Source organism: Odocoileus virginianus, chromosome 20, assembly GCF_023699985.2.
Source record: "Odocoileus virginianus isolate 20LAN1187 ecotype Illinois chromosome 20, Ovbor_1.2, whole genome shotgun sequence".
NCBI lineage: Eukaryota > Metazoa > Chordata > Mammalia > Artiodactyla > Cervidae > Odocoileus > Odocoileus virginianus.
In genome coordinates this window covers 5,763,100-5,785,763 of record NC_069693.1, presented here as the reverse complement: position 1 = coordinate 5,785,763, position 22,664 = coordinate 5,763,100, and the positions used below count along the sequence as shown (strand labels likewise).

Here is a 22,664-nt window from a genome sequence, read left to right as displayed (position 1 = left end):
CTGGACCCACGTGCACACCGGCCCCAGCAGGGACAAAGAATATTAACGTCCAGAGCTGAATAAAACGAGAGTTCCGTGTTTCAGTTGGCTTGTCTGTGCCCATTCTGGCCTCCCAATTTGAGCCTGGTCTCTATATTCTCCGCTTTATCCACTCAATTTCCCCCCCAACGGAAGCCCCTCTGATTTACTTGAATCCGACCCGCTGTAGCACCTCCACGCCAACTCAGCCCCTGCAGCCGCATCTTCCGTGGGTGGTTTTGGTGGGTCTACCGGACCCCAAAGCAGTCCCTTGCCTCCCCCGAGTAGTGGGGCTGAGATTCGCTCCGGCTCCCACGCGCGTGGGCTGAACTCTAAGCTGATCTTCTTTCCTCTAAGAGAAAGAGAAAAGACAAAGAGTGGACTCGGGAGCCGAAGAACCTGGGGTTCGGAGGAAAGGTGCTGCGTAGAACAGGGGAGGGCCCATTGGTGGAGAATCAGGCGGGTAGGAGTCTGAAGGCAGGGGATGCAATGGAGGCAGGGGATTGGACGCTGGAATTTGAAGGGGGCGGGAACTGAGCGCAGAGAATTAAAGAGGGCGGGGATAGAAAATTAGAAGAGGGCGGGGATAAAACCCGGGGCTTGAATACCCTGCGAGGAACCCGAGAGACAGAAATTGGGGTTCCTGGATGTTGGATAGTCGGAGGCGACGGGAGCTCCGGAAGCGCATCAGCCAAGTCGTGGACTCACAGCACTGGGACTGGACATATGCAAGTGGGAGGCTCCAGTCCGGCGCTCTAAATAGGGGGCGGGGGTGTGTGTGCTCGGGCTTGGTCTAAGATCGATCGGCGGACCCCTGATTCAGCGTGGTAAGTGCCGGACTGTAGGGGCGCGAACTCCTGCGGGGGCCGGAGGATTGCGTCTTGGTCTGGGAGTGCGGGCATCTCCATCACTTGTCCTCGACGCTCGCCTCTGCTCTCAGCCTCAGCATCCCCGAGGCATGCGCAGCAGTGTGCTTCCTCCCCCATCCCCTTCAGCCCGGGGCTGGGGGAAGGGACGCTGGGTCACCCCAGAACGCATGAATTTATAGAGAACCCCTCCCTCAACTCCCCCCCCCCCCCACCCGCTACAAGTCCCCCACCCCCAGTCCTTGCCTCGGAATGGGAAGCGGAAATGAAATGGACAATGCCAACGTCCGGCAGGTGTTCATTTCAAAATCGGTTTGGGAATAATGTTTTTCCCGATATCCCGCAACTCACCCTGGACCAATTTCCCGCCTCGACCCCCAAATCTTGAAAGTCCTTTGGAGGGGGCCACTGTCCCCGCGCCACTTTCTCAGAATAACCACAAAAGGAGTTAACGCGAATTATCCGTCCTGCCTTTCTGTGCGTTCACAGAGGTCCCCGGTTGAGGTACCCCCAACACTGGAGTCTATGGCCAGGACCATCAAGACCCCCTCAGGTGTTAGGGAAGGGTGAGCTGGCGTCCTACATTCCTGGGTCTGCGGAGAAGGGGCTGGGGGTCTGGGGAATGACCCTCTGTCCTCCTCCCAGGGCTGTAGCCTGACATGGCTGAAGCTCACCAGGCGGTGGGCTTCCGACCCTCACTGACTTCGGACGCGGGGGAAGTGGAGCTCGGTGCCCCGGTGTTGCAGGAGATCTACCTCTCCGGACTGCGCTCCTGGAAAAGGCATCTCTCCCGTTTCTGGGTGAGAAGGGCGGCTACTTGGTTTCCTTCCGGAATCCAGTTACCTGCTTCCGGGATACGCGAGGCTCCCTTCCGGGCATCCTGGGTGGTCCTGCTTCTGGGAGTTTTCAGGTCCACTTCCAAGACCCCTTAAAGCCAATTCCGGATTCTCTGTGGCTCACGGCTGGGTTCCTCAACCTCACCTAGGAGAACTGCCATTCACCTGTGGTACCCACTTGTTGAACGCCCTTCATGCTCTCCTCACACACACCTGCAAACACAACTTCCACCCCAATTTCTAGATCAGTCCCCTTACCTGTTGTGCACCTCTGATCTTTCCCATTCATCTCCAGGCTCTAAACGAGATGCTCTCCATTCCAGAACCCCATGGACTGATCAAGGTCTTGGGTAGCCCACACCGCAGTCCTGAAGGCCCCCTTTCCCAAAGCCCTTCCCCACTGGCTCTCTCTGCCACCTCCTTGCCCCTGCTCTCAACCCCCAGTACCCTTCCGGTATGTGGTACACCCTCCCCCTGGTCTGAAATGTGAACCTCCACCCTCTGGACCCCAAACTCCCACTTCTTGCCTTTGCCCTAGAATGCCTTAGAATGCTCACATCCACCTAGAACCCATGTCAGCCCTGGAGTCCCCAGTTCTAGAAGTCTGGCACCATCTATGGAGTCTCCCTGGAGAAGGAAATGGCAGCCCACTCCAGTATTCTTGCCTGGAGAATCCCATGGACAGAGGAGCCTGGCGGGCTACAGTCCATGGGGTCGCATAGTTGGACGTGATTGAAGTGACTTGGCCTGGGCTCATGGAGTCTCCCTGCTGACCACACCCTGTCTGTGAACATAGGTCTTGAATGCTTTTGGGGTCCATCAGGACTGGGTTTGAGTCCTGACTCTGCCACTGACTAGCTGTGTGGCCTTGGGCAAGCGCGTCTCTCTGAGCCTCAGTATCTCCACGTGTGAAACAAGAGTGATGGTAGAACCTCCCTTACGGCACAGTTGCAAGGGTTAAACAAACTCTCACATGCAAGCCCTGAGTCAAGGGCTTGGCCCATGGCAACTACTGAGGGTTAGTTTTTTTGGCTGTACCTTGAAGCATGTGGCCTGGAGAAGGAAATTGCCATCCCCTCCGCTAATATTGCCTGGAAAATTCCATAGACAGAGGAGACTGGCGGGCTACAATCCATGGGCTGCAAAAAGTTGGACATGATTGAGCACAAGGCATGTGGAACTTCCACGACCAGGGTTTGAACCCGCACCCCCTGCAGTGGAAGCAAGGAGTCTTCACCTCTGCACCACCAGGGAAGCCCTCTGAGTGTTAGCTTTTGATTATAATATGGTTCTTCATTTGCCAAATATCTGTGGAGCATTTCTGAGGGGCCTGGCACCATTTGGGGCACTGGTGACTTGGCAGGGAGCAAGACAGACAGAGTCCTGCCCTCATGGAGTAGATAAGTACTCAAAACATAGAGTATGTCAGATGGTGATGTGCTATAGAGGACGATCATGTGAGCAGGGAAGAGGGAGCATGGAGGGGTTAGAATACACCCCGGGGGCAGCCCAGGGTTCTCTCTGGAAGCTGGAACATTTGAGCAGGCTGGATAGCACTTCTATGGCCATATTGGTTGTTAAAATGATTGTTAAAATAGAAATGTATCTGCTCCAGCAAGTAAATAGCCACTAACCCAAACCCCCAGAGAGCCCCTCTCAGCCCTACTTCTGGGAACCCCTGGGCCTCAGGCCAATCCAGCAACTAAAGTGTTAACTTGTGGTTAAATACATAAACACACACATGTATACACACATAAATAGGTATTTAAACTAAGATGTAATTATACACAGAAAAACAAGGATTTTTTAAGTGTACAGTCCTTGAATTTTGTAGTATCTTTGTAACTGGGGTAATACCTATGTAACCAACTTTCCAAGAAAACAGCACAGCCATCATTTTAGAGTGTTCCTTAGAGCTCTTTTCCTGCCAGTACCCCTTACCTCACCCTTGCTGCAAGGCAATCACCATTATGATTTCTATGCTTATAGATGGATTTGAACTGGTGTTGCTATGTTGAAAATTTTTAACTGTAACGCCTGTATTCAAGTCAGCCCTGAAACTCCTTTCTGACTCAAATGTCACTGATGGCCAGTGGCCCCCACCAGACACTCATATTAGTATAATTGATCATTGTAATAGTGACTTTTTCCTTTCAGCTACAAAGCTGCCTCTAACCCTGATGGCCACCTGGAGTTCTCACATCCTTCCTCTCCAATCAGGGGCCCCAGGAACCACCCTGAAGCCGTAGCTCCTGGAACTGGGTCCCAAGGTGAGGGCTGTGCCCTCAGCAACACCAGAGCTGTAATTCCATAGACTCATTGCTAAGCCTGAATTTCTTCACTTAAAAAATGGGAATCTTGACAGTCCCTGCCTTGAGGGACTGTTGTAACCATTAGTTGTCTTAGGAGAAGGTCTGACTCACAGAAGTCACCACTTCAGCATTACCGTTCTTATCTTACATACCACATAGGTTCTATGTGACCTCTGGCGTGTTAGTAATTTCTCTGGCCTTCTGCTTCCTCTTTTCTAAAACCATACTAGATAGTAATAGATCTCAGGCTCTATACCAAGCAAACCCTTTGAATCTATTGCTCATCTGGCCATCATTAAGACCTCTTTTTTGGTCATGCTGAGCCACTTGCAGGGTCTTAGTTCCCTAATCAGCTAATCAGAGATTGAACGCTGGCCATGGCAGTCCTAACCATTGGACCACCAGGGAATTCCCTCATTTAGAGCCTTCTAAGCAGAGACATTACTTTGCCAACAAAGGTCCGTCTAGTCAAGGCTATGGTTTTTCCAGTGGTCATGTATGGATGTGAGAGTTAGACTGTGAAGAAAGCTGAGCGCCAAAAAATTGATGCTTTTGAACTGTGGTGTTGGAGAAGACTCTTGAGAGTCCCTTGAACTGCAAGGAGATCCAACTAGTTCATCCTAAAGATCAGTCCTGAGTGTTCATTGGAAGGACTGATGTTGAAGCTGAAACTCCAATACTTTGGCCACCTGATGGGAAGAGTTGACTCACTGGAAAAGACCCTGATGCTGGGAGGGATTGGATGCAGGAGGAGGAGGGGACGACAGAGGATGAGATGGCTGGATGGCATCACCGACTCTATGGACATGAGTTTGAGTAAGCTCTGGGAGTTGGTGATGGACAGGGAGGCCTGGCATACTGCGATTCATGGGGTCGCAAAGAGTCAGACACAACTAAGTGACTGAACTGAACTGAACTGAAGGGAAGCCTATCATTAGTCCCATTTTACAGATGAGGAAACAGAAACTCAGAGAGATGTTTTCACTTCCCCCAGGTCACACAGCTGCCACGATGCAGAAGTAGAGGCAGACCTGGAAGAATTAGAAGTCTGGCTCTGGAGCCCATGCTGACTCCTCACTATCCTGGGCTGCTTTTCTAGAACATGGTCTCAGTACTGATGCCCAAGAGTTGTGAATTACATGCAGTGGGTCACTTGGGCCAAGCATGCGGCTTTGGTATAGGTGGTTCATTGGCAGGAGATTAGAGTGTTGCTTGAGATGGTTTCCAAATGGATATGAAATTCTGAGATACAGCAGACTTTAGAGTATGGTACCCTCATCCGTCTGGTTTGAGTGATTGACAGTGCCCTCTGGAGCCAGGAGCCCTGGGTTCAAATCATGCCTCCACCACTTCCTGGCTATGTGGCCTGGGACGAGTTCTCCAAACTTCCTGTCTCCTCCATTTCTTCACCCATATGATGGAGACACGAATAATTACTATCTTACTGAGTGACAGGGGGACGAAATGATTTAATGATGCTCCTGGTACTTGGGAAATGCTATAGAGAAATTTTCTGATATTAGGAAAACCCCTGTCCTATTGCAATCTAGAGCCCCAGATTACAAGCACTGAAAACATCTTTTAAAAAGAAAAACAACAAAAATAACCATGTTTGCCAGTAACCTCCTTCTGCCAAGCCAAAGGGAGATTGTCCAGTAAATAAATCCCCAATGAGAAGATTAGCAGCAAAGAGGATATCGTAATATTTAGTGAGCTCCTACAGTGTGCCTGACCCTGAGCAATGCAATTGATCACCCTGCGCCACCCTACCCCACCCCTAGCCCTCTGCTTCATTTTCTCCATAGCACCTCTTGCCATCTGACTCATGCCACGAAAGCCTGTATTTATGTAGGTGTTGTCTCTATCCCTCATGAGAGCAGGAATCTTGCTGTCTTGTCACTGCTGTTGGACTGCAGTAAGCCTTTGTGGAATGACATTTCCTCATCCAGCCCTCGTGACAGCCCTATGAGCCAAGTACTGAGATTTGGATTGTTCCCATTCTACAGATGAGAAAACTGAGACACAGAGGTAAAGTCACGTGCTTGCAGTCACTCAGCTAGGTAGTGACAGAGCAGAGATTTTAGCCCAGAGGGTGGGGACTCCAGAGCCCAAGGTCTAAACCATGACCTCTGGGAATTTCCTGGCAGTCTGGTGGTTAGGATTGTGTGCTTCTCTGGAAGACTGCAGGAGGCACAGGTTTGATCCCTGGTCAGGACACTAAATTCCTGTAAGCCGCATGGTTTTGGGGGGAAAAAAAGTTTATACTTGTAAATAGCACCTGGCCTATAGTAAGCACTCATTAAATGTTAATTATCGCTAGTATGCTTCCCTGGGAGTTGGGAGTTTGGTTAGTTACCCAGCAGTTTGTGGGATGTTCCCTAACCAGGGATTGAACCCAGACCGTGGCAGTGAAAGCGAGAAATCCTACCAACTTGACCACCAGGGAATTCCAACCCAACATTTTCATTCATTCCTCATTCATTCCAAGGCCAGTCCCTGAGCTCTGGACCCTGCTGTATACTGGCAATTGTTTTGCCTTTTTGACAGTCTCACCTTCAGGGTCTTGTCTGAGAGGGTCTTGTCCCTTCCTCCAGGGAGCCCTCCCTGACTCCCTCAGCCTGAGCAACCTGCCTTATTCTATCGCCATGAGTACTCACTGCATTCTGGTGTGACCTCCTTTGGGGCAGCACCAAGATCTGTCTGTTCCTCACAGCATCTTGGGCACGCATCTCAATGCTGAGTCAACATCTAAGAGCGGTGCTTAGCAGAGCGGATAACTGATTGAATAGGTGACCTTTCCTCTCCACAGAACGACTTTCTCACAGGCGTGTTCCCTGCTAGCCCCCTCAGCTGGCTCTTCCTCTTCAGTGCAATTCAACTTGCCTCCTTCCTCCAGCTGGATCCTTCCTTAGGACTGATGGAAAAGATCAAAGAGTCTCTGCCAGACTGGTGAGGTTCCCCACTTCAACCCAGTAACCTCCTAACCCCCTTCCCTCCACCCAGGACATTTCTATATCAGCATGTGTGCCTGTTAAAGAAAAGTAATCTCCAAGACTTACCTGGGGTCAGATTAATAAAGGTAAAGCATCAAGTAAAGGGAGGTAATTTTCTCTATTGTCTCTGTACATTTTCCATCCTGGCTGCTTCTTGCTAAAGGGAATGTTGGCAAATTAGACAAAGGCCAGGTATGGTTATATATGCTAACAGAAGTATGAGTTCTGCTAATCTACAGTCGTGTGGTCTTAGGCAAGAGACCTCACCATTCTTGGTGTCAGGGGCTTCACAGCCCAAACGAACTTTTGGGTCAACTCAATGATTGGTTTTTAGGGTGATTGGAGGAATCAAACAAAATCACGAATGTGAAATATTCAGTACAGTACTAGGAGGTTATGAAATGGGAGTAGTTGAGTGATTATTGCTGTTTGGAAATCAGATATGGGTGAAGTTGCAGGTTCTAAGTCTTAGATTAGTCCTCCTGGGGAAAAAGGTTCAAACTGTACAGACAGCCTGAAAGGGCAGATCTAGGATCGGAAGTAGAAATTTCCAGGAAGGCTGCTGCTGCTGCTGCTAAGTCACTTCAGTCGTGTCCGAATCTGTGTGACCCCATAGACGGCAGCCCACCAGGCTCCCCCGTCCCTGGGATTCTCCAGGCAAGAACACTGGAGTGGGTTGCCATTTCCTTCTCCAATGCATGAAAGTGAAAGGGAAGTCACTCAGTCGTGTCTGACTCTTAGCGACCCCATGGACTGCAGCCTACCAGGCTCCTCCGTCCATGGGATTTTCCAGGCAAGAGTACTGGAGTGGGGTGCCATTGCCTTCTCCGCCAGGAAGGACAGATTTACCTAATCTAAAGAGGGTAAGTGGCTCCCTTCAAGTGCTCCAGGAGGGATTTCCTCACAGTCTGTTCTATTGCAACTTTGCAAACATGTTGACTTACTGTATCTTTAGACCAGCCATTCCCCAACTTGAGTTTGTATTAGAGTTATCTGGGAGGCTTGTTAAAACACTGATTGCTGGGCCTGGGGCCCAGGAATTTGTATTTCTGACAAGCTCCCAGATGGTGCTGATGCTACTGGGCCAAGGGCCACACATTGAGAACCTCTGCCTCAGGGTGTAATTTGATATCTGGTATAGTGAAGGTCACTCAGTCTAACAGACTCTTTGCGATCCCATGGACTATACAGTCCATGGAATTGTCCAGGCCAGAATACTGGAGTGGGTAGCCTTTCCCTTCTCCAGGGGATTTTCCCAACCCAGGAATCGAACCAGGGTCTCCTACATTGCAGATGGATTCTTTACCAACTGAGCTATCAGGGAAGCCTGATATCTTATATATTTCCATAGAAATACCAGCTCATACTTATTAAGTTCTTGCACCTTTGCGTGGGATGTGATTTTAGAAACTTGGTGTCTCCATATTCCTGAGAGGAGATGCTGGGCGCACCAAGAGAGAGAATCACACCTCTAGCATTTCACCAATGAGGAAACTGGACTTTTTCTGACCAACTCTAATTCTATGGGATATGCCTCCAACAGCCAAAAGATCAGAGTCAGAGAGTGTTAGGAACAGCAGGTGCTGGGTAAGACTGGAGGGGAGGGATGTTCTGAGGCCAGGAGACCCTGGCCTAGTCTCTTTTTCTCTACCCGCCCCCAGGGGTGGACAGCATCACAGGCTGCGGGGGGTCCTGGCGGCCGCGATGTTTGCATCCTGTCTGTGGGGAGCTCTGATCTTCACCCTTCATGTGGCCCTGAGGCTACTTCTGTCATACCACGGCTGGCTCCTTGAACCCCACGGAGGCATGTCCTCGCCCACCAAGACCTGGCTGGTATGGGAGAGGCAGAACCCTTGATCAAGCCCCCTCTGCCCTGTTCTCTCCGCGGAGTGCCACCCTCGCCGCGCCCCCACCCTACCCCAGCACCTTGGCCCCGGGCTGCAGTGAGGCGTTTAATGAGCCACTAATTCCTGCTCTGTGCCAGGCCCTGGTGCGCATCTTCTCCGGCCGCCATCCGATGCTCTTCAGTTACCAGCGCTCTCTGCCGCGCCAGCCTGTGCCCTCCGTGCAGGACACCGTGCGCAAGGTGGGCCAGGTACCCCAGGATGGGGAGGGAGGCTGCCGAGGGGGGAGGGGAGGGGGGTCTATGTCACTTGCCCTCTTCCCCTCCTTGCCCCTCAGTATCTGGAGTCTGTCCGACCCGTCCTCTCCGACGAGGACTTCGACTGGACCGCGGGCCTAGCGCAGGAATTCCTGAAGCTACAGGCGTCACTTCTGCAGTGGTACTTGCAGCTCAAGTCCTGGTGGGCGTCCAATTACGTGAGTACCGCATCCAATAGGCGAAGCTTCTGAAGCGGCGCTCCTAACCCTGCGAGTTCCACGCCCCGCCCCGTGCCCCGCCCACAATCCCAGGCCCGGCGGCGATTGGCGCTTCACTCCAGATGTGAGGCTATTGAGTCCCGCCCCCACGGTCCAATAGTTTAAACCTAGCCCAAGATGCTCCGGTATTCTGAGCTCCTCTCACCTCTCCAATATTCTGAACCCCGTCCATCCTGTGCTAACATTTTAGGCCCCATCCCCCACGCTCCCACTTTCGGAGACTGGGTCTTCAACGATATAGCTCCGCCTCCGGGACCCGCCCACATCTAGAGCTCCGCCCCCAGCCCGCTAATATTTAAATCAGAATTCCGGGCCCCTTCCAACATTTCAGCGCCTCCTCTGGTTTCTCAAGAGTCTAAACCCTTCCCCAAAATAGGTATTTTCCTCTCCCTTCTGTGCGCACAGACGCCTACCCTAAACGTACTTCCATCAGATTTCAGGAGCTAGGGTCCTAGAACGCACTCTGAGTTAAACTCCTTGAGAATCTGAGGCATAGAACCAGGCAGCCAATTGTCCTGTAAGCGTCTTCCAGGCCTCCCATTCTGTAGGAAGCCATAAATAGCCGCCAGGCAGCATGTGATGCAGAGAAGGGAATGGCACTCCAGTCCAATACTCTTGCCTGGAAAATCCCATGGACGGAGGAGCCTGGTAGGCTGCAGTCCATGGGGTCGCTAAGAGTCGGACACGACTGAGCGACTTCCCTTTCACTTTTCACTTTCATGCATTGGAGAAGGAAATGGCAACCCACTCCAGTGTTCCTGCCTGGAGAATCCCAGGGACTGGGGAGCCTGGTGGGTTGCCGTCTGTGGGGTCGCACAGAGTCAGACACGACTGAAGTGACTTAGCAGCAGCAGCAGCAGCAGCAGCATATGATGAGCTGGAGGTAGTGAAGAAGAAATAGATGTTATTATTTTTTTTTAGGTTCGACATATAAGTGATATCACATATTTGTCTTTGTCTGACTAACTTTACTTAGTATGATAATCTCCATCACTGACTCAGGGGACATGAGTTTGAGCAAGCCCCGGGAGTTGATGATGGACAGGGAAGCCTGGCATGCTGCAGTGCATGGGGTCGTAAAGAGTCGGATACGACTGAGCGACTGAACTAATGTTGCTGCAGATAGCAGTATTTCATCCTTTTCTATGCAAACCTTAGTTTTAGATTTTTTTTTTTCTTCATGTTTTTGGATTAGATTCCACTCTTAAAATATATGTATATAAAAACACTTAACATAATAATTATATAATGCATAAATAATATACATGTATAATTATATAATATATATACACACCATATGTATATTTAATTGATATATTTCATTATACTTGTAAGGCACTGTCAGTTGTAACATGCACCATTATGGACAAGAAAGGAAAAAGAATTAAGTCTAACACAATGCTTTCTTATCACTTATACAGGTCAATCTTCATTATTCACACATTTTGTATTTGAGATTCTTCTACTTATATTTGAACCCCTAATCAGTACACATGGCACTTTCGTGATCATTCGGAGAGTTGTGCAAGGTGGAAAAATTTGGACTTGGCTTGAAGTGCACATTCCTAGCTGAGGTGAAACAAGAGTGGAAGGAACCTGACCCTGTGTTTCCCTTTGGAAAAATGGCTCAGTGTTGGCTAATCAGCGTTCACTGCCACTTTATAGGACATAACGACCTTGAGTAAAAAGAATCAGGTGTATATTAAAAAGAACTCACTTAGGGTCATTCCTAGTGATCCAGTGGTTATAGAATCTGCCTTCCAATGCAGGGGACACTGGTTCAGTCCCTGGTTGGGGGAATGAAGATCCTGCATGCAACAACTAAGACCCAATGCAGAGACGTCACTTGCATATACTGTTGCATCACGTGGATATAATGTTACAATATTGTACATATAGTAAAATACACAAGTCTTACATGTACAGCTTAATTAAGTTCTATGTATGTATATAACCAGATAACCCCTACTTAGATCAAGGTATAGAACTTTTCTACCATTTGCTGGAAACTTCTGGATTTTTCCACAATATGTTGCCTATTCTCAGGGAATGACAACTACATCCTGCCTGGTCTAAGTTTAAGGAAGCGTATGATACCATCAACTTAAAAGATCCAGAATGCTTCAAGGAAGACCAGAGATCCTGTGGGCTAAACTAAGACGCAGTACAGCCAAATATATATATATATATATATATATATATATATATATATATATATATATTTAAAAAACATTTAATGAAAAGAAAATATCTAGAAAACACTAAAAGTCTCTGACCACCTCCCTTTAATTCTTGTCCCTCCCACCATTGCCTGTGAGAAATACTTTGGTCAAAGTCTTTTCTGAGTGTATGTATACATATATTGATACCCAGGGAAATATAAATATTCTTTAAGTATATATATTTTATTTATAATATATAATTTTAACATGTATTATAATATGTCATGTTATATATCATATTACATGTTTGATATAGTATATAAACACACATAGCATGAATATCATACATAATTTTAATTATGATTCAAGTGTACATAATATAAGATTTGCCATTGTAACTATTTTCCAGTGTACAACTCAGTAGTACTAAGTATAGTCACAATGTTGTGACCCCATGAACTGTAGCCCACCAGGCTTCTCTGTCCATGGGATTCTCCAGACAAGAGAGTCCACTCCACTGGAGTGGACTGCCATTCCCTTCTCCAGGGATCTTCCCAACCCACAGATAGAACCCAGGTTTCCTGCATTGCGGGCAGATTCTTTACCATCTGAGCCACCAGGGAAGTCAGTATATACATACACATAACATAAATATCATATATAATTTTAATTGTGATTCGAATGTGCATAATATAAAATTTGCCATTGTAACCATTTTCCAGTGTAGAACTCAGTGATACTCCTAAGTATAGTCACAGTGTTGTATAACCATAACTACTATCTATCTCTAGAACTTTTTTTTTATCATCTCAAACAGAAACTCTCTGTGCCCGTAGGCAAAACATTCCTATCCCAGGGACTTCCCTGGTGGTCCAGTGGCTAAGACTCCGTGATCCCAATACAGGGGGCCTGGGTTTGATTCCTGGTGAGAGAACTAGATCCCACATGCCATAAGTTAAGACTCAGCACAGCCAAATAAATAATTAAAATAAATATTTTTTAAAATATTTATTTACTTCTTCGGCTGTGTACATCGTAGTTGTGGCATGTGGGTTCTTCTGTTGCGGCATGTAGCTTTCTCTCTAGTTGTGGCCTGTGGCCTCAGTAGTAGTGGTGCACAGGCTTAGTTGCCCCAAGGCATGTGGGATCTTAGTTCCCTGATCAGGGATCGAACCCACATCCCCTGCATCGCAAGGCTGATTCTCAACCACTGGACCACAAGGGAAGTCCCTAAATATTTTTAAAAAATTCCCGTCCCCATTCTCTGTAGCCCCGGGTAACCTCTTCTACTTTCTGTCTCTATGAATTGGCTTATTTTAGATTTTTCCTAGACATGAAATCATACACTATTAGTCCTTTAGTGTCTGACTCATTTCACTTAGCATGTGCTCAGGGGTCATCTGTGTTGTCACTCTGCAGAATTAGAACTTCATTCCTTTTTATATTAACATTCTGTTGTATAGATAGACCACACTGTCTGTTCTTTCACTTGGTGGACAGGTTGGGTCTTAGTAGAATTTTCTTTTTTAATAAAATGGGATCATTTCACATGTCGTGTTGTGTGCCTAGCCTTTTTCACTGTGCAGCCTTTCTTGGTGCCCAGTCTCTGTCAGTAGCATAGCTGTAACTTGTTCTTTTTAAACAGCTGTTATTCCATAACATGAGGGTAGCACGGTTTAGCTAACTGATCCCCCATGGATCAACATCTAGGTTATTGGTAGTTAACCTATCTTGATGCCTGCTTCATTGAGTTCCATGCTCCCTGTTTGACGTGGCAAAGTCTGGAGGGACCACCGCCCTCCCCCATTTCCCCCCTCCCTTGACCCCAGCCACCCCAGCTGTGTGTCTCTCCTGCCCCACTCCCAGGTCAGTGACTGGTGGGAAGAATTCGTGTACCTGCGCTCCCGGAACTCACTGATGGTGAACAGCAACTATTACATGATGGTGAGAAGGGGAGACGGAGGTTAGGAAGTGGGCAAGGGATGGGGTTCATAGTTCCCCAGCTCTAGGGTTGGGGTGTCTGGCTAGAATGTGGGGTTTAGGGTCAGTGACCCCAATCACAGTCTGGAATTCACCATCCCGCCTGTTGGGATCAAGACGTGTGTTTGAGGTCAGTGCCTCCATCCTGCGCAAACCTGACTGCAGGCGTTTTGCCTGGCCTGGCCCGCAGGACTTTCTATACGTCACGCCCACTCCCGTGCAGGCGGCGCGCGCGGGCAACGCCGTCCACGCCCTCCTTCTGTACCGCCACCGCCTGGATCGCCAGGAGATCCTGCCGGTAAGAGGGCTGCCCCCGCGGGCTGGGGACAGAGGCTGTGGTCCTGGGAGGCAGGTCAGGAGCCCGTGATCTCCTGCAGACTTTGCTGATGGGAATGCGACCCTTGTGCTCCGCTCAGTACGAGAAGATATTCAACACCACGCGAATTCCCGGGGTCCACAGAGGTGAGCCCCCTCTACCCTCTCGTTGATAGACGTAGAACAGTATAGTGGCTAAGAGCACGCTCTCTGGAGCCAGCTTGCCGGGATTCGAATCCCAGCTCCGTAACTCCCAAGCTGTGTGACCTTGGGCAAGTTATTACCTTGTCTGAGCGTGAGTGTCCTCTTCGCTCAAATGGGACGATAAGGGTACTCGCAAGCCACTTGGCAAGTGGCTAACAAAGGTCCTTATTCTTACAACGTATTCCCCCCCAGATCACATCCGCCACCTTCGTGACAGCCGACACGTGGCCGTCTTCCACCGGGGCCGGTTCTTCCGCGTGGGGACCCACTCGCAAAGCCGCCTGCTTTCCCCGCGGGCCCTGGAGCAGCAGTTTCAACGAATCCTGGACGACTCCTCTCCCGCCTGCCCCCACGAGGAGCATCTGGCGGCCTTGACCGCTGCTCCGAGGTGAGGGTCAGAGGTCTGGGGGCCCGAGGCCCCGCCAGAATCCTGAGGTCATGGGTCTGGTGGAGGCTGGGCAGCGGGGAGGGGGGACTCAGTCGCTCCTCTGGCAGGGACACGTGGGCCCAGGTGCGGAGGTCTCTGAAGACGCAGGCCCAAGAGGCCCTGGAAGCCGTCGAAGGGGCCGCTTTCTTCGTATCACTCGACTCCGAGCCCGCGGGACTCACCAGGGAGGACCCCGCAGCTTCCTTAGATGCCTACGCACACGCCCTGCTGGCCGGCCGGGGCCACGACCGGTGAGTCAGCCCGCAGATCTGGCCCCCACCCGACCTGCGACCCCAGACCCAATGCAGTGAGACCTGGGGACCTCTGAGGCCGTTAACCTCTAGACCTGGGACCCCAGATCCAGAACTGCAGATTTCAGGACCGACAAACTTCTGACCTGGATTCTCAGACCTTGAGAAACTCTAGACCTAGACTCCAGACTCAGAATTGCAGACCCAGGGACCCCAGATCTGAGGATTAATAGGTGCCAAACCTAGGGCCCAGGGAATCTGCCAGCCAGACCCTAAGCCTGGGGACCTCAGGCTCAGAACTGCAGACCATGGAATCTTGAGACCTTAATGCAGGTGCCCCAAATTCAGGACCTCAGCTCTGGGACCCCCGACCTAGAGATTCTCAGATAAATTCTTAGATGCCCACCAGGCACCACTCGGATTTCTGAGGCCCCTGGGAGAAGTTCCCTAAGCTCTCAGCACGTGTAAACCATGAACATTTTAAAAATTTTTTTCTGAATTTTTTTTGAACTTTAAAAAAACATGTTCTCTCAAAACCCCTGAACCCTGTGATCCTGAGATACATTTCAGAGACAATCAGAACCCCCTTCTAGAGACCCCTACCTTCTTACGGATCCCCACACCAGGCCCCCAGCCCTGATTCCTAGATCTCCCAACCGAAACCCACTCAGTTCCCACAGAGAGCCCCCCGGCTCCCTCCTGGCTTCTTTGACTCTTTGGTGACCGTGCTGAACTCTCTCCCGGCAGCTGGTTTGACAAATCCTTCTCCCTCGTCGTCTTCTCCAATGGAAAGCTGGGCCTCAGCGTGGAGCACTCGTGGGCTGACTGCCCCATCTCAGGACATATGTGGGAGGTAGGGCAAGCCAGCTGGCCTTCCACCCCGGGGACCACCACCCTCACCCCACCATTTCCAAAGACCTTCCTCTCCAGTGCCTTAAGGTTAGAGGAGAAATGGAGACTCAGAGAGAGGCAGACACCAGACCAGGGTGACCCAATAAAGAAGGATATCTAGGGAAAGTGTTAGTTGCTCAGTCTTTGTGACCCCATGGACTGTAGCCAGGCTCCTCTGTCCATGGAATTCTCCAGGCAAGAATACTGCAGTGGGTTGCCATGCCCTTCTTCAGGGCATCTTCCTGATCCAGGAATTGAACCCTGGTTTCCTGCATTGCAGGCGGATTCTTTACCATCTGAGCCACCCGGGAAATACATCTAGGATTATGACCTTTCTTTGCTTTTTGCTGTGCTGCCCCATTTGCAGAATCTCAGTTCCCCGACCAGGGAAGGAACCCAGGCTCCCACAGTGAAAGAGTCGAGTCCTAACCATTGAACTGCCAGGGAACTCCCTTTGACCTTTCTTTGACAAATAGGCATTTGGGACTCAGAAAAGGGAACTGATTGGCCCAGAGTCACAGAGTCAGAAGTTGTTGAGTGAGAATAAAAATCCAGAATGTTCGGAGACCAGAGTGAGGGCTTCCAACCATATCACCCTGAGTCAGCAACCATCCTCTGGCTCTGGGTTGCTGTGTGACCTTGGGCAAATTACTCCCCTTCTCTGAGCCTCCGTTTCTGCCTCATCAAGTGAAAGGGTTGTGTTTTCTTTCATCTTTAAGCTCCTGTCCAGTCCTGAGATCCTTAGCCTCTCTCTTTTCTCTATTTCATTTAGTCCTTAAACCATCAAGGCCCACTGGGTTCTGAGTCTTCTGTAGTGTTGCATGAGGGGTTAGCTGGGGCCCAGGGTGAGGATCAGGCATGTATGAGAGGAAGGAGGGCTGATTCTAGATCTTGAGAGCAGCCTCAGGTAAGCACTGGTTCCTCTGTGCCTGTTTCTTATTTTAAAAATGGGATTTTTTTTTTTTTTTTTGCTTTTGCTTGTGTTGGTAAATGACACTCTCATTTCAGTTTAACCTCAGACCCTTTCTGTCATATATCATCTCTGCATATCATACTTTGAACCAGTCAGAAGTACAAGGGCAGTAAGCACCAACTGAGAATTAGTATTAGTCTTGCTTTCAATGACTGTGACCCCAAGATCCTACCTGTGACCATCCAGAGGTTTCTGTTTCTCAGAGATTGAGGAGTCTTAAGAAAAGGGTGGCCTGGTTTGATGCCCCTTGCTTGGTCCAGTGGGAGGAAGGATTCTGACAGTTTCTGTCTGCACACAGTTCACTCTGGCCACAGAATGCTTCCAGCTGGGCTACTCGGCAGATGGTCACTGCAAGGGGCACCCTGACCCCTCGCTGCCCCAGCCCCAGAGGCTGCACTGGGACCTTCCAGACAAGGTGAGGCCAGGTTTCTAGATTCCTCTTCCACATCCCCAAATTCCTGGGTTTGCCTCTCATCTCATCCCCACCCCCAGTCTCAAGCAAAAAATCAATCCCATCCCTAAGCCCAGTTCCAAACCCATACCCCAAATCAAGCCAAACCCAAACCCCAATCCTGTCTCCAATCTAACCCCATCCCAACCACATCCTCTATTCTAACCCTAACCCCAAACTAACCCTCTTTCCACCACCCCTGCTCAACCCCAATCCCCACGCCATCCCCAACCTCAATTTAGTTTTATCCCAACTCAGACCCAACCTTGTCTCCATCCCAAACTCATATCCACCTCCATCCCCAGCACCATTATTTTTTGGTTTATTCATTCATTCAGCTGTGCCAGGTCTTAGTTTGATCTTGCGGGGTCTTTTTGGCATGTGGGATCTTTTCACTGGGGCATGCGGGATCTAGTTCCTTCTTTCTGGCCCCCTGCATTGGGATCACGGAGTCTTAGCCACTGGACCACCAGGAAAGTCTCCCCGTCACCATTCTTAAATTCAATCCCATCTCAACCCTAATCCCATCCCATGCATCCTAAGTGGCCTCAGTCATGTCCAACTCTTTGCGACCCCATGGACTGTAGCCGGCCAGACTCCTCTGTCCATGGGATTCTCCAGGCAAGAAGACTGCAGCGGGTTGCCATACCCTCCTCAACCCCATCCCATACCCAACCCCCATTCATATCCCATCCTATACCTAATCCCAACCCCATTCCCAACCCTAATTCAGTCCTCATTCCCAGCTCCATTCCCTGTCCGTCCCATCCCTGTCCCCAAACCTCAGTCCCATCCTGACCTTCACTGCCAGTGCCAGCCCCAACTCTAACCTCCTCCTGTCTGTAACCCCCAGCCACTCCTCCTCCCTCCTTCTCTGGCAGATCCATCTATCCATCTCTCTAGCCCTGAGGGCAGCCAAGACCTTGTCTGGAAACATAGACTGCCACGTCTTCCCTTTCTCCCACTTCGGCAAGAGTTTCATCAAACGCTGCCATCTCTCTTCAGATAGCTTCATCCAGACCGCCTTGCAGCTGGCCCACTTCCGGGTCAGTTGGGTTCCTAACCCTAGCCTCCCTCTCAGAACCTTAGTTCCCTTGGGGGCCCAAGACCCATATCGTCGAGCCCTTTCATGACTTCTTGGTGGTGGGTCTACCATCTTGATTAGGGGCTCCATCCAGCCCTCTCCCAACTGTATGTTCCTGGGCGGAAGGAGGCAGGAGGTCCACACAGAGGTGGATCAGGCCTGTGAAGGCTTCCTGAGCCTAGCTGACAGGCGCATCTCCTCCTTGTCCCCCAGGACAGGGGTCAGTTCTGCCTGACTTATGAATCCACCATGACTCGTTTGTTCCTGGAAGGTCGCACAGAGACGGTGCGTTCTTGCACAAGGGAGGCCTGCAACTTTGTGAGAGCCATGGAGGACAAAGAGAAGACAGTGGGTGTGGGCCTCATTTGAGGCTTCGGTCATTTCCACCTTCTCATTCATACATTTACAAACATTTAAGGAGCACCTTCTGAGGTCCAAGCTCTGTGATGAGACAGGGGAGGAACAAGCCGAGTCTCTGACCTCAAGGAGCTCGCTGATGGGGGCAGAGAGAGGTAGTTCAGCATAGTGTACCACACGCTTTAATGGGGATCACACAGAGGGCACCCCTGTTTCCAACATGTAGGTCTCTTTATTTAACCTCTGTGTGACCTTGTAACTTTCATTTGTACCATTCCTCACGTTCCCTACATAATCTCTCTGCTCAGAACCCCGAAGGCACTTCTGTTTCCTCTCCCCCTACTTGTTTTGAGGCTCAGTGAAGGGAGTTTGGGCCCTAGATACCTGGGAACCCACCTGATTCTGCCTTGCTGTGTGACGCTGGGCAGGTGACTTCCCCTCTCTGTGCCTGTTTCCCTGCTGTGAAGTGGAGTTGATATCTCTGCCTTGCGGGGAAGTTGCAAGCTGGGTTGAGGCCGGGGGTGTGACAGGCCCCAGCAGTAAGCCCACTTCCTGTCTTTCCATGGCCTGTGACCTCCCGGGGGGCCCCAGGACGCACAGTGCCTCGCCCTGTTCCGCCTGGCGGTGGATAAGCACCAAGCTCTGCTGAAGGCAGCGATGAGCGGACAGGGGGTCGACCGCCACCTCTTTGCTCTCTACATCGTGTCCCAGTTCCTCCATCTGCAGTCTCCATTCCTGGACCAGGTTGGGAGGAGGGAGAGGGTTAAAGAAGAGAAGGGAGGCGCTTCAGGGCAAGGAGGGTGATGTTGGAAAAAGGAGGTATCAGCAGAGGAGAGAGCTAGGCAGGCCAGGCAAGAGAGAAAGGGAAGGAGTGGAGAGGGAAGAGGGGCCTAGAGAGGGGGCACGGTTACGGAAAGGATGTGACGGGCGTAGTCAGGGCGGAGTGGGAGAAGAATGTGATCTAGAAGACCACAGGGTCAGGAGTTGAAAGGGAGGGGGCGTGGTTAGGGGCGGGGACAAGGAAGAGGGGCGTGGTCTAGAGGGGAAAGCGCGCAGGGTGACGTCAGGAAGGGGCGGGGCAGAGTGGCACACCTTGAAGGGAAAGCCGCGGCGGCTTGTCTTCAGCGCACACGTGACTGACTCCTGTCCCTCAGGTTCACTCAGAGCAGTGGCAGCTGGCCACCAGCCAGATTCCTGTTCAGCAAATTCACCTGTTCGACGTTCACAATTACCCCGACTACGTCTCCTCTGGTGGTGGATTCGGGCCTGTGAGTGGAATTGGGCCCTGAGGGAGGAGGGGGTGGGGGGATGGGACCTGGGGCTGTGCTGTTCCCGTCACTCGCCCCTCTGCAGGCCGATGACCACGGTTACGGCGTGTCCTACATGTTCATGGGCGATGACGTGATCACCTTCCACATCTCGAGCAAAAAATCAAGCACCAGAACGGTGAGGCTGACCCACCCCGGCCCCTCCTCCCTCGAGACTCCCACGTCCCTCCTCTCCTGCAGCGCAGGATTCCAGACTCCCACCTGCCCACGATCCCGGAGTCCCAGTGCTCAAACCCCGCAGCCCTCAGGCCCATGGGCAGGGACCCCAGCCCTCTTGCTCCTCAGCCTCTGGGAGCCCCTCTCCCAGCTTCTCTTGCACGTGACATCTCTCCTTCCAGGACTCCCGCCGGCTGGGCCAGCGCATCCAGGACGCCTTGTTGGACGTGGCCACCCTCTTCCCGGAGGGGCAGCATCTTAAGCGCAGGGGGTTAGGGGAGGAGGACTCGGGTTAGGGGAGGAGGACTTGGAGCACAGCTGTGGTTCTCTCCCCTGCCTTACCAGGGGCTCCAGGGCCCCCACGACAGCCACTAGCTTTTGACACCTTCCAGGGGGGAGCTGGTCTCCCCAGGAACTAGGGGAAGGTCTCTGCAGCTGGGCTGGTGCAGGACAGAGGCAGCCTGTCTGGGTTTGGAAATCCCACATCCTGACTAATAAAGATGTGTGAGCTGGGGGTGTGATGTCCGCTGTGCTCTTGGGCTGGGCAGGGGTGGGTGAGGTGAGGGTTAGGGTGGAGGAAGAGAAAAGTTCCCATTCATCCCCAGGCTCCACCATGAATTCCCAGTTACAGTCACCATGTCAGCTATAACCCTGGCACCTGCCTAATTTATTGCCTTTCAGCTTCAATCACACCAAACCCAACCAAGCAAGACCCATCCCAATCAACACCACAAGCTTTCATGAGCTCAGTTCCTGCTGCCCCAATACCAACTGCCCACCCTATATTTTAAAAATATATATACTTATTTGGCTGTCCTGGGTCTTGACTAGGGATTGGACCCGGGGGCCCCTGCCTTGGGAGCACAGAGCCTTAGCTACTGGGCCACCAGGGGAGTCTCTGCCCACCCTAAACTCCCAAATGAATCCCCCAATATTCTTATTGCTTCTAGAGACTGCCTGCATTCGTCGGTTTTGATTCCATCTTCCATCTTCACAGCCATCGTTGTTGCATTCCTGTGTCCTTTTCTCCACTAGTCACACCTCCTGTGACCGATTCCTGCCATCTAAGGACCCTTGTGGTTAGACTGAGCCCATCCAGGTGATCCAGGATTAACTCTTAATCTCAGCTCCAACTGATTAGCAACCTAATTCCCCTTTGCCATGTAGAATACCATATGCACAGGGTCCAGGGCACTTTGGGGGAACCATTAGTTGCCTGCCACAGGTGCATCCATGAAACCCGATAGGCCATGAGTTGGTAAGTGGTGAAACTAGGGGAAAGGTCATTGGGGTGGGGCTGGTTCACCAAGAGTGGTTAACAAGCCACCTGGTGGTTGCAGAGAGCCGCTTCGACCAGAAGGCCTGACATCAGGGGGGCTCCTCAAGGGCTGCGGTGCTCGGGGCGGGGGGGGGAGGGGGGCTCCTAGTTGTGCTTAAGGCTGAGCATTTCAAACAGATACTTGCCCAGCCAAGCCTGGGGACCAGCCAGCCTGCGGAGGTCAGTCAGGTAATCACGCATCCTGCAGATAAGTTTCATCTGCTCACCTAGGCTGAGGCTCCAGGAAGTCACAGAGGTGGAAGTCTGCATAGGGAGAACCCAGGGCGTGCAGATCCATATGGGCCTGGTTCATGGAGGTTCTTCTCCATGAACACGGAGGCTTCTGTAGCATCCTGGGTTTTACCCCACTCATCTTGATACAGCTTCTGCCCATCTAGGAAGAGTGCACGGCAGCCATGGTGGTTTTGCAGTTTCAAGAGATGGTGGGTGCCCTGGCGCTTCTCCTAGAGCAGTTCGAGGAAAAGGGGGCTCACGCCCTCAAGTCGCATTGTGGCAGTGGAAAAAGAAGCCCAGAGGCAGGTGGTGTAGGAGGCCTGCAGATACTTGTTGACCAGGTGGTGGACGGCGGCCTCCACCTCGGTGAAATGATTCTGACGAACTGGGAGCTCATGGTTGATCGGAAATAAAGAGTTAAGCTCAAAAAATGGTGTTGGCTGGTCTCGGTGACCGAGGATAGCTGAGTAGCTGATTCCAAAGATTGCAACTGGAAAAAGTGTTGGAGGGTGGTGGGAAGCTGGAGGAAGGGGCATCCCTGGGTCTGTTGCATCCAAACACTGTGGAAGGAAGAGGGTCTGTGAGACCACCACATGCACTCTGTAACAGCAGTCCCCAACATTTTTGGCAGCTTTCGTAGAAGACTGTTTTTCCATGGACCAGGGTGGGGGTGGGGGGGTGGTTTGGAGATGATTCAAGTGCACTACATTTATTGTGCACTTTATTTCTACTAGTATTGCGACAGCTCCACTTCAGATCATCATGCATTAGATCCCAGAGGTTGGGGACCCCAGTCTATAAAACCCTTCAAAAGAAAACACAGGCGCAAGGCTTCATGACATTGGATTTGGCAATGACTTCTCAGCTTGGATGTGATAGCCAAAGCACAGGCAACGAAAGGAAAAAAAAAAAAAAAAAGATAAATGGCATTACAACCAGATTAAAAAATTCCGTGCATCCAAGGACACACAATCAATAGAGTGAAAAGAGCTGGCATGATGGGAGACTATAATTTGCATGTTGTGTATCTGATGAGTTAATATGAGATATATGACATGACTCCTACAATCCAAGAACAAAAGCCAAACAACCCCATTCAAAAAATAGGCCAAGGACTTGAATAGACAAA

The 22,664-nt window shown here is 50.8% G+C and overlaps 1 protein-coding gene across 7 annotated transcripts; it reads left to right on the top strand.

Moving 5' to 3' along the window:
* The first annotated feature begins 587 nt into the window (after positions 1–587).
* On the top strand, positions 588–20,497 carry CPT1C (carnitine palmitoyltransferase 1C). Of its 7 annotated transcripts, XM_070450508.1 has the most exons (20): positions 588–845; positions 1,374–1,450; positions 1,530–1,684; positions 6,842–6,981; positions 8,687–8,858; positions 9,010–9,111; positions 9,207–9,344; positions 13,433–13,510; positions 13,737–13,844; positions 13,924–14,008; positions 14,258–14,453; positions 14,561–14,743; positions 15,491–15,596; positions 16,906–17,022; positions 17,940–18,104; positions 18,356–18,490; positions 19,091–19,243; positions 19,654–19,767; positions 19,853–19,945; positions 20,166–20,497. In XM_070450508.1, the coding sequence occupies exons 3-20, from the start codon at positions 1,544–1,546 to the stop codon at positions 20,277–20,279; spliced, it is 2,340 nt and encodes a 779-aa protein (XP_070306609.1). In that variant the 5' UTR covers positions 588–845; positions 1,374–1,450; positions 1,530–1,543; the 3' UTR covers positions 20,280–20,497. The 7 variants fall into 7 exon arrangements, with proteins under 7 accessions (XP_070306609.1, XP_070306611.1, XP_070306610.1 ...); XM_020885585.2 differs by lacking the exon at positions 1,374–1,450 and having other exon boundaries at positions 589–845; XM_020885587.2 differs by lacking the exons at positions 588–845; positions 1,374–1,450 and adding an exon at positions 5,913–6,060 and having other exon boundaries at positions 1,596–1,684.
* Positions 20,498–22,664: the final 2,167 nt, after the last annotated feature.

Coding starts and splice junctions, on each gene's coding strand:
- CPT1C (XM_070450508.1), top strand. CDS start 1,544: ATGGCTGAAGCTCACCAGGCGGTGGGCTTCCGACCCTCACTGACTTCG. Junction 9,345..13,432: donor CCTGGTGGGCGTCCAATTAC/GTGAGTACCGCA, acceptor CCCCACTCCCAG/GTCAGTGACTGGTGGGAAGA. Junction 15,597..16,905: donor TCTCAGGACATATGTGGGAG/GTAGGGCAAGCC, acceptor GTCTGCACACAG/TTCACTCTGGCCACAGAATG.